Source organism: Podarcis filfolensis, assembly GCF_964270895.1.
Source record: "Podarcis filfolensis genome assembly, chromosome: 5".
NCBI lineage: Eukaryota > Metazoa > Chordata > Lepidosauria > Squamata > Lacertidae > Podarcis > Podarcis filfolensis.
The window spans coordinates 34046156-34057897 of NC_139608.1; the positions used below are offsets into that span (position 1 = coordinate 34046156).

General features: G+C 43.2%; 1 protein-coding gene across 2 annotated transcripts; it reads left to right on the plus strand.

Moving 5' to 3' along the window:
• Positions 1 to 1597: 1597 nt before the first annotated feature.
• ADIPOQ (adiponectin, C1Q and collagen domain containing) lies at positions 1598 to 10055 on the plus strand. 2 transcript variants are annotated; one of them, XM_083614002.1, is made up of 3 exons: positions 1598 to 2519; positions 6732 to 6958; positions 8789 to 10055. In XM_083614002.1, the coding sequence occupies exons 2-3, from the start codon at positions 6739 to 6741 to the stop codon at positions 9316 to 9318; spliced, it is 750 nt and encodes a 249-aa protein (XP_083470128.1). In that variant the 5' UTR covers positions 1598 to 2519; positions 6732 to 6738; the 3' UTR covers positions 9319 to 10055. The 2 variants fall into 2 exon arrangements, with proteins under 2 accessions (XP_083470128.1, XP_083470129.1); XM_083614003.1 differs by having other exon boundaries at positions 2249 to 2519; positions 6711 to 6958.
• The last annotated feature ends 1687 nt before the right edge of the window (positions 10056 to 11742 follow it).

Sequence of the window (11742 nt, forward strand, 5' to 3'; positions counted from 1 at the left end):
ACAACTAAATAATTCTGATCAAGAAAACATGTAAATGGCCACTTTTCCTGGTAGAAAGCCAAAATGCAAATACCTGCAACTTGCTAATCAATGGACACTTATTGTTATAAGAATTCTAAGGTGTCATAAATAACATGAATGTTCATAAGGAGACAAGGTAAACACACGTACAGTATATAAACCACATGTCTGGAATAGTACAAGAGAGCTATCCTGAAGCCATCTAGAGACTCTTAATGATGCCCAATATTCCTCTGCAGAAGGAAATGTTGTTGTTTAGTCATGTCTGACACTTCGTGACCCCATGGACCAGAGCACGCCAGGCACTCCTGTCTTCCACTGCCTCCCGCAGTTTGGTCAAACTCATGCTGGTAGCTTCGAGAACACTGCCCAGCCATCTCGTCCTCTGTCGTCCCCTTCTCCTTGTGCCCTCAATCTTTCCCAACATCAGGGTCTTTTCCAGGGAGTCTTCTCTTCTCATGAGGTGGCCAAAGTATTGGAGCCTCAGCTTCAGGATCTGTCCTTCTAGTGAGCACTCAGGGCTGATTTCCTTAAGAATGGATAGGTTTGATCTTCTTGCAGTCCATGGGACTCTCAAGAGTCTCCTCCAGCACCATAATTCAAAAGCATCAATTCTTCGGCAATCAGCCTTCTTTATGGTCCAGCTCTCACTTCCATACATCACTACTGGGAAAACCATGGCTTTAGCAGAAGGAAATATCTTGGGGGGGGGGGGGAACCACTCCCAATGGTTCTTTTCACTTACAAATCCTGTCTTAAGGGCATATTTTGTGCATGAATAGAGTAGGTCTGAGACCTGGATTCAAGAACGAAGGTATTTACCATCTCAAAAGAATGACCTCTTGAGCAATGAGAGGATGAATGGGTGACATGATCAGCTGTATTTTGACTGGTTCCCACCAGTGGTGTTGCTATAGGACTTACTTATCTGCATTGCCCTGGGAACGTCAAACGTACCTGCCTCTGCATTTGTCACAGGTCTGCCTGGTTACCTGTGTAATTTTGGAAAAATTTGGTTGGTGTCAGCTGGTGTGGCTTGTACATTTCTTGTGGACGATGCCTGCCTGCCACCAGTGTTTTTAAAATGAGGCCCCTTCCCCAATTTCCCCCCAACAATTCAGACCCCTATGAACAAAGACTGCATTTAAAGAATGCACCAGAGTCAAACCTTCTTGCTGCAGAAAGAGCAGGAGCCTGACAATAGGATCTTAACACCTGACACCACTGTTCTAATCTGACCGAGAGATTTCTTGCTTGTCAGCAGGCAGTTTGAAGTGCTTTCATATCGTGCAGCCAAATATAACTCATTGTACCATGCACATCATATTTTCCCTTTGTCACTGGGACTCGGGGGGACTGGCTGCATCAGGAGCTGTACTAATGGGCAAGCCGGGTACATATAAAATATACAAATGTCAAAATGTGAAATGTTTATATGGTTACAAATTCCCTGCAAAAGAACACAGTACAAAAACCTTACAACAGCAGCAGTGCTATCAAACATTAAATACCAAATGTGTATCTGGCGATTTGACAAGTACCCAAGGGGTGAGCACCTGAAATGTTATAAGGGGTTGGGAGACCCATTAGCAAGGGTCTGTAATCTTGCAAGAGAAGGCTACCTGTCCGCTTGTCAGTGCAAATCAATCTGGCAATCTTTCTGGCTGCTGTATGGCTCAGTCAGACAAAAAGTGCCTGCAGAGCAAATGATTCATATAACTAATAAATGATAGTAAATTACATAGATACTTAATAAAGTTACTTATTTCCTTTTAAAAAAGGGGTCTAACTAGCAAAGCACAGAACTCTTCCTTCCCCTAAATAGGTATTTATTTATTTAGATAAATATCTAGATACTCAAAGAAACAAAGAGTCAAAACCAAATGTAAAATTAAAAGACTGCTTCTTTTAATCCTATACCCACTTCCCTGGAAGTAAGCACTTTTGAACTCAATGGGACCAAATTCTGAGTAGGATTAAGTAGTGCAATATAAGATTGCACTGTTAAACCACTTATTTAATAGCAAAACATGACTGCTCAGAAGAAACTGCCTTTCAATTCAATGGGACTATCCCCAAGGAAATTGAGTAAAATTTTATAATTTGTTTATAATTTGAAGGCTCTCTCTCTCTCTCTCTCTCTCTCTCTGTGTGTGTGTGTGTGTGTGCGCGCGCGCTATATATATTCCTCTGGTAACACAAAATCTAATTATCATTGGTTTGACAATTTTCGAGCAAGCCATCTGGTTCTTTTTAAAATATGTCTCTCTAAAAATAGAACACAATTAAAATTATCCCAAATTAAAAATGAAACAGGAAAATGATAGAAAGTGCATAGAATTAAATTAGCATGCTCGGTAGCAAATAGAAAGGACAGCATCATAACTGACAGCTCCACATGTCTCTTTGTGATAAGTGATTGAGAGACCCAGCCATTCTTTCCACTGCATTTCTGAAGTGACTGCAAGCAACTTAGGACATCATACAAAGAACAACTGGTAAGAGCCATTTTTTGTTAGAGCATTATACTACACCATTCAAATAGATAATCATTTTGTAAAGAAACTGCACACTTGTATTTTTATTTGGGAACCAGTTATTTAGGAAAGTTATCTACAGAATTGCTCGCTCGCACTTAACAGCATTGTTCCATGTCCCCTGAGTGCTTGAATTAGCAGTCAAGAATGGATTCAAAATTAGTGCAGAAATGAGAAAAACTCATGATAAGAAAATTATTGTAGCAAGAAATTTGAAATCTTTCTGCCTTCTACTGGTTACTAACTTAGATTCTTCATGATTGTCTGCCAGTGTAGTTAACAGTGCAATCCCTATGCGAGTTTACTCAAGTCTGATTGAGTTCAGTGGGACTTACATTAAAGGGTACAGAAGGAAAAGGAGACAGAGATACCGTACATTATATAAGCACAATGCTTAATTAGAGTTACCTGCCTTTCTTGCTAGACTACAATATTGAGCCAAACAGGTGACATATGTTATGCTAACTAATTAACAAATTTGGAGTGCCTCAGGTGAGAATGCCTGATGAGAGTTTTTAGCCATTCTAAGGAGTGTACAATGCATAGATCACTTACCTGAGCACTTTAGATTTCACTATACTAATACATTCTAGTTCTGCAGACAGTCCAGCACAATGATTGTGTCACACTGAATAATCTAAATGAAGATGGCAATTTTTAAAAGAATATTCAGACATAATAGATCTTTCTTTTGCACTAGGATATAGTACTAAGTGGCTTTAAGATTGCAGCCTCATCATTCCACAGCTCCACAATATTGTTTTGGAACAGAATACATTATCTTAGGCTAGTGCCAATGATAATTCGAAAGTCCAGAAATGTAGGAATATTAATTTTCAAAGATCAGGCTTGTTTTTGTCCTGGAAGATCAAGATAAATACTACAGTATATAATCCACCCTATTATACAGCAGCACTAATGCAACTAATGTAGTACTTTAAAGTAGACTTCAAACCCACAGTTATGTTGCACTCACTCTGCAAATTTTCTATACAGCCCAAGCCTATGCACATTTAGTTAGATAATAATATAATTCATTGAGTTTACTCCCAGGTAAGTGAGCATAGAAATGCAGCCATCAACCCAATCCTATGCATTTTTACACATAAGTAGGTCTTCAGTTCCTCTCCAATATTTTGATATTGTTTTGCATTTTGCCTTCCTATCAGGAAAAGTGGGCATTTACAAGTTTCCTTGATCAGAATTATTTGGTTGTATAGGAGCTGGTTTTGGGACTGCTGTATATGACCAGGAGCATTCTACAAATGCATTTAATTTTATGGGTACCAAAATCCCATTTTGGTGTAGTGTTTATTGTTTGTTTGTTTGTTTGTTTGTTTGTTTTTACAAAGAGGTATTGGAATGGTGGGTGGAGTGTCCTTCCATGTTGATCACACGGCTGAGTACAAGAACTTTCTCCACAGCAGCTCAGCAAAATGTCAAGCAAAATGCAAAATGTTATTGAATTGCATTGCATTTTGCAATAGAGGCATACATTAAAAGCAGCGTCAAAATCATACAGGGTGGTAGTCAGAAAATATAGCAACTACAATCAAGATATGTCTGTTCTGAGTGCTGGAACCTAAATGTCTTTTCCTGAGTTATGTAGCGATAAGGACACTGAAGTGGTACAAGCACAACATGCCCAGATATGTACCCCACTATCTGCCAAGTTTTCTCTGCCACACATACTTTGAAGATAATGTTTCTGGAATCTAGAGGTCATTTCATTGTTTCATCCTCGTCCAGAACTATTGGCTTGTCATAGTGTGGTTCACAGAATGCCTCTTTAGGTTATAAAACATACGTTCTTCAAATCCAATCATCCAGTCACTTTGGCCCCTGTCTGCAAAAACAGTACAGAAGCATATATCAGTCAAGATGCAACTCTGTACACACTTACCTGGAAGTAAGTGCCATTTACCAAAGTGGAACTTCTGAGAAAACATGCACAGGGCAGAATTGAATTAGAATAGAGTTCCCAGGGTCTCCTGAGGGCATTTTGCTCTCTGGGGCAGAACAGCAAATATACCTTGCACCCCAAGTCAAGGTAGATAATATGCAAGTGACCAGTTAGGGGTTTTTATGGAACTGGCAGCAGGAAATCCCACAAGCGCCTCTCCCCCACCCTGCCAATAAAAATGGGAAAACAGCTAACAGCTTGCTGCCCTTTCATGATACCCCAAACCAGCTGCCTCCCTCTGCCTAGCCTTAGATGCTTCTGTATGTGGAGGATCTCCCTTAACGCTACAGCTTCAAACTGTGCCTTGAGTCTTCTGCTGATTGCAGTTACAGAACTGATGCTTGATCTTCTGGTTCGGTGATCTTCATTTCATGTGACTTTCTTCTGCATTTTGTGGAGGAGCAGAAGGCAAATGCTGCCAAAGCTCTCTGAGGCAGGAGCAGGGTCCCTGACAGCAGGGAGGATTAGGAAGAGAGATGGGGACAGCAGAGGCAGAAGCAGCAGCTCTGCAGCAGAGGAAGCAGGGAGTTTGGCTTCTCCAGAGTGGTCACTCCATTGTGGTTGAGAGGGGCTTCCTCACAGGGAACAAGAGGCTCAGGAATAAAGGCATGGGAGGCAGGACAGGCACAAAAAGCAGGAGACTCGCAAGGATGGAGCTCCCTGATCAAAAAGAGAGCCTGTATATAGGAGAAGGAACTGGGTGGGAATAACCCACTTCTGTCTAGCTGAGGCCGAAGGGGTCCAACTCTGCTTTGTTCCAGCATGGCAGCAAGTTCCCAAGCGGGACTGGATGGCAAGTCTGAAAACTGCAGAAAACAGGATTGAAAACACACATGCAGCAGCTCATGAGTTCATCCCTCCTTGAAAACTGGCTGGTTGCTGAAAACTGGCTGGTTCGCCTGCACCCTGTGAATCAACCTCCTTCCCACCTGACTGATGTATTTGACCATGCCTGCCAGTTCCTGCTAATGTGCAGGGAGTTCAATCCTGCTTGGTTTGGGCCTACCAGTGCCGTAAAACCCTGCAGAAAGCAGGACTGAACTCCCTATGCATCAGTTGAAGTATGTGACAGGATGTGTGTGTTTTCAAGGTCGGCTTGAGCATTACTTTTCCTCACCCCTGCAGACCAACTTCAGCAGCTGAGTGAGGCAACTCACCTGTCAAAGTTGGCTCAAGGGTGTGGGGGAGATAATAAAAAGGTCTGCCAGATTAAAAAGATTTGCCACCCCTGCTCTGCTTGGTAGCATCCCAGGTCCAGCAGGCCTAGATGCCCCTCATTCTCCCCATCTGACTTATCTTGTATTCTCTGGCACTCCAGTGTTATGTTCCACCAGTTTATATTTAGTATTCCACCAGCATATCTGTCTTAGTGGTGATGAACCTGGCATTTTGTCAGCTGATATGGACTTCTGCCAAATCCGGTGGCAGATAATAAAGAATACTACTAACAATAATAATAAAAATAAAATTTATTATTTATACCCTGCCCATCTGGCTGGGCCTCCCTAGCCACTCTGGGCGGCTTCCAACAAAATATTAAAATACAGTAATGCATCAAACATTAAAAGCTACCCTAAACAGGGCTGCCTTCAGATGTCTTCTAAAAGTCTGGTAGTTGTTCTCTTTGACATCTGGTGGGAGGGTGTTCCACAGGGTGGGCGCCACTACCGAGAAGGCCCTCTGCCTGGTTCCCTGTAACTTGGCTTCTTGCAGTGAGGGAACTGCCAGAAGGCCCTCGGTGCTGGACCTCAGTGTCCAGATAGAATGATGGGGGTGGAGACGCTCCTTCAGATATACTGGACCAAGTGCAGGATTGTACCCTAAATTATATAACTTACATTTGGTGGGTGGACACATAAATCTCATGCTATCTCTGAGACTCAGTCATTGTGATTGCCCTGTGTGAGCCAAGCTGGTTTTGTCTTTAGTTTGTCCCTTGTCTGACTCGAGTGTTTTCCCTGTGGATTGAAAGGTCAGGCAGCTACTCACATAAGTCTTTTGGTCCTAGATTTTCCTCTTCCTCAGCGATGTGCAGTTGCCCACTTTTCCCCAGTGTAAGCTCACCCCACCCCAGGTCCTTACACCCAGTGATGGAGTGGTAAACAGAGGAGCCACTGGAGTGCCTAGGATTGTGATCCCCATTAGTTGTGAGTTTCCTACTGTTCCTTATTACTACTCCTTTTCCCTAGGCAGTTCCTCATTATTTCCAGGTGCAACATGAAGCGAGGATCAAGCCTCCTCTTTTGCTCGCTGGTGCTTCTGCTGAAACTTTGCTGTTACATTGAAGTGGTTGCTGAAGAAGACCCCCAACAGCCACCCAGGGGAGTCTGTGCCAATTGGATGTCAGGAGCACCAGGCTACCCAGGCCACCACGGAACTCCAGGGAGAGATGGAAGGGATGGAAAGGACGGGGAAAAGGGAGAGAAAGGAGATCAAGGTGAGCGCTTTCAGCCCTCCGTTCTATTCAAGCCAGCAATTCCCACAAGGGCCCCGCGAGCTTTAATGGGTTTAAATCTAATCAATTGGCAGGACTGAGATCAAAGGTTCACACATCACCATGCAGGCCAGATGACACATGAAAGTACAAGAGGAAGAAAGAAAAAACATGTCACTGCAGACATAATGTGACGATTGGGTTTCCTTCCCTTTATTTATTCCGTCATTTATTTTTAAACATGATGTCGTGCCTTTCAATCCTCTTCAGGACACCAAAGGTGCATTTTTTACATAAATGCTGTAGATAACAGTAGATAAAACTACTGGACAGAATAACAACCAGCACTACCAAAGCATAAAAAGAGGACAGCAGAAGAATCTGTAACCAATAAGCACCCAGGGACACATTCAGGACCAAAGTAGCAGTGAGTTAGGGGATCTGTGATTAGAATCTCCCTCCCCCCTTTTCTGATAATTAGCTTAAGGGGGGACTTTGAAAATGACGGACATGGTGCTCTGGGAGAGAGTCTTTACACTTTCCTCCCAAATCCTTTCCCCCATTGTAAACCCACCCCAGCTGCTGTTAGCACCAGTAAGGGCAGACAGGAGCAACCTTCTGTTTTATATTTTTATTATTATATATAATAAACATTACTGTAAATGATAATAAAGGGTTTGAGGTGTTGGTGGGGTGTTTTTTAAAAAATTGTGGTATATAAATTTTATGAAATACTTGTTTATGACTAGCTGAGCCACGGATCTCATCTGCAGACAGAAGTGGGTACATGAGGTTCCATCTCACCTTTGACCATGGGCCATGTTTATTAGCTGATAATGATTAGGGTTAGGACATTCATTTGAACACTGAAAGAATGTTTGAGGGTCTTGTGAGGACACACTTTGTCCAGTTGCCACCTGGATTTTTAAAGGATTTAAATACTGTACTTTTCCGTGTATAAGACAAGGTTTGTTTCTGAGAAAATAATCTCAAAAAGTGGGGGTCGTCTTATACATGGATAGTGCAGAGTGAGGGAGGGGATTGGCTGCTGCTGCAAGCAGCTGATTGTCAGCGGCGATTGTGCTGTCGATTGGCTGTTGCTGCGGCAACTGGGCGGGCAATTGGCAGCTGCCAATTGCGGTGAGCAGGCAGAGGATTTTTGTCTTCTGCGACCTGTGCAATTGGCAGCATTTTTAGGCAGGTGAGTGATTTTCATTAAACCCCCCCCTAAATCTCAACAACTCTGGGCAATTCCCCCCATTTTCTTAATTTTGAGTTCCCCAAAATAGGGGGTGTCTTATACACGGGGGCGTGTTATACACAGAAAAATATGGTACTTATGCCACAGCATAAGGAAGAATGGTAGGAACAGTTTTACTCTGTGCTATTTTTCTAGAAAAAGGTGCTGGAACTCACCCTGACCGCCTCCCTCATTCTCTTAGAATAGCCACCCACCTGAGAGGTGCCAGAACTGAGTTCTGGCGAGTTCCAGCTGGGGGAAAAAAGCCCTGGGTTTACTTACATCAATATTTATATCCTAATGTCCTTCCACATGTTTCCAGGGCATTTCCCAAAGAATCAAAAGTACTCTTAGGACACTGAAACTGCAGTCTTCACATTCCTGAGCAGCTCATGAGAGTTTACTAGAACGAAAGCAGACCTAATAAAGCTGGAATTACTTTCGTAGACATGAGCTGCCCACACAAATAAGTTGACTCAGAATTTTGTTCTTGTGAAGGAAAGTGAGGCTGAAATAATCTTTTCAGCTGAGGATGTTTGGGTGAAACCTCCTGGGGATGCTCCACTCTAACAAAAAATCCATTTTCTTGGTAGGTGTACCAGGCCTCAAAGGGGACAGTGGAATTTTAGGATCAGCTGGTGTTGCAGGCCCTCAAGGGGCACCAGGAAGCCCAGGACTGAAAGGGGAAAAGGGTGAAACTGCCTCCAGGTATCAATCTGCCTTCAGTGTTGGTCTAACAGCCAGAGTCCCTTATGCCAATCTTCCGATCAAGTTTACGAAGATATTCTACAATGAGCAAAATCACTATGACGTAACAACAGGGAAATTCCGGTGCATCTTTCCCGGAGTCTACTATTTTGCATATCATCTCACCGTGTACGTGGCAGATGTAAAAGTTAGCTTGTTCAAGAAGGACACGGCAGTCATCATCACTTATGACAAGTACCAGAAGGACGACGTTGACCAAGCATCTGGTTCTGTCTTGCTCCGTCTGGAATATGGGGATGAAGTCTGGCTCCAAGTATATGGAGATGAAACAGACAATGGTATCTATGCTGATAATGTTAATGATTCTACTTTCATGGGATTCTTGCTCTACCCAAACTTGGATAATGGACAATAGAATATCAGGGGTGGGAGAGAGGGGGGGAAATAGCCAATAATTGTTTGGATTTTCCTTGTAGTCTACTTGGCAACGCAAGGAAACACAGCAAATTGAATTTAGATGGGTTCAAAGGCGGTTCACACATGCATGTCCACTGCTTGAACATCCAGTGGTGACTTGTTCATATGAATGAGCCATCACAGATACAACCCACTGATATCCCTTCTTCACCACAGTGCGTTTCAATAGAGTCAGTTCACACATTCAGCTGTTCAACATCAAGAGCATGTTAATAAAATATAGAGAAAGCAAGTGATATACATGCACATGTGATTCCGGAATCTGCCTGTACTCATCAAAGACACTTGCCCAAACCTCTTCCTTTAGAAATGGGTGTTATTTACTTACAGTTACACTGACAAATAGAGCAAACAATAAGCTTCAAAGAGAGGAGCCTAAAGCAATAGAAATTCAGTAATATGCCATATAAGCATTGTTCTGCACAAATAGAAGCAACTAATGCTTGACAATATTACCATGATGTGGTTTTCAGAGTGATTTCTCATTAGATCTGCATTGCTTTCTCAGATATATTTTAATACATATTCCTGTTTCTTTAATGAGTTACGTGTGGCTTCTGCACCTTAGCATATGCACAGGATGTCATTAGCACTTAAATAAAAATGAAGGTTTGCAACAGAATATTTGGAACCAAAATGTTACTGAATTACAAATAAAAATCCTGCTCACCCACAGTTCTATTTTTTTATTTCTTTTGTGCTGAAATTAGATGGCATATATATAATCTGATCAAACAATCTAAAGCAGGGGTCAGCAAACTTTTTCAGCAGGGGGCCAGTCCACTGTCCCTCAGACCTTGTGGGAGGCTGGACTATATGTTGCCATAATTATGACCCACATTTTTGTCAAAAAACCTTATTGGGACCAACCCCAACGTTGTCCAAATGTGATTTTTTGGGGGGAGGGGTGTGTTTCCTCATACACCCATGCTGCTTCCTTTGTGTTTTACGCGTTGACAGTTGTTATTTCTCTTGTAAGGCGGGGTGGGGGTGGGGGCTGAGGTAAATGTGCCATTCCTGTCAGCCCTGGAGAGCGTGTGCTCATGTGTGGGTGAAGGGAAAAGCCGTTGGCCACACTAAGTCAGGCCGGCGCCGCTCAAGCAAAAACGTTCTTTTCCCCGCGTGAGGGAAGACGAGGCGGTGGCGGCTATTTACCTTTCCATGGCTTGCACGGTGTAGCTAACGAGTGGCCTCCCCATCAGAGCGCAGAACTGCTTCGGAGTGCAGCCGCCCAGGCACTCCCTGCTTCCTTTGGCGGGAAGCAGTGCTACCACAGACACCGGCGGGCGTCTCTCCCAAGGAGCCTCTGAGCCCCTGCTGCCACAACTGCCCTTCCTGAGGTCAGTCGCCGGCAGTTCCATGGTGGAAATCTAAATTGTGGCTCCTTTTCCCTCTTCCCCACCCCAGAAGAAAAGATTGCTGCGTGCGCATGACGGACAAAGAAGGGGCTTGTCTCAAGCAGCCGCCCACCTCACTTTTGACCCCCAAGCCTGGATGAGTCACAAAACCCATTGCATGCTGCCTGGATTCCCGGACCGTCCGCAGGCCAGATCTAGAAGGCTATTGGGCCTGATTTGGCCCGCGGGCCTTAGTTTGCTGACCCATGATCTAAAGTACTATGAACTATACAATATTCACAGTGAAATAATAATAATAATAATAATAATAATAATAATAATAATAATAATATATTATTTATACCCTGCCCATCTGGCTGGGTTTCCCCAGCCACTCTGGGTGGCTTCCAACAAAATATTAAAATACAATAACCTATTAAACATTAAAAGCTTCCCTAAACAAGGCTGCCTTCAGATGTCTTCTAAAAGTCTGGTAGTTGTTTTTCTCTTTGACATCTAATGGGAGGGCGTTCCACAGGGCGGGCGCCACTACCGAAAAGGCCCTCTGTCTGGTTCCCTGTAACTTGGCTTCTCGCAGCGAGGGAACCGCCAGTAGGCCCTCGGCACTGGACCTCAGTGTCTGGGCAGAACGATGGGGGTGGAGATGCTCCTTCAGGTATACTGGACTGAGGCCGTTGAAACCAACAATACATGCTTGCTATTAGTCCTTTAAAGAACATTTATCCTGGTTGTTAATTATTCAAAATATCTGTGTTGGTTTTTGTTCATCAGCTTCCTTACCATTCTTTGTCAGTCTTTCCCCACCATACGGACATAACCATTACAAAATCTATTTTCTTTTGAGAGAATACCTATGTGTTGCCCATGTGTTTTCAGTTTTCTGTGATACATTCACATACCTTCTCTCTCTCTCTCTGCCACACACAGAGCCTTCTGGTTAGCTACTTGCCTGAGAGTCTTCTTTTGTGATAATAAGAAAAGCTTGTGGAAAGTTTCATTTTCAG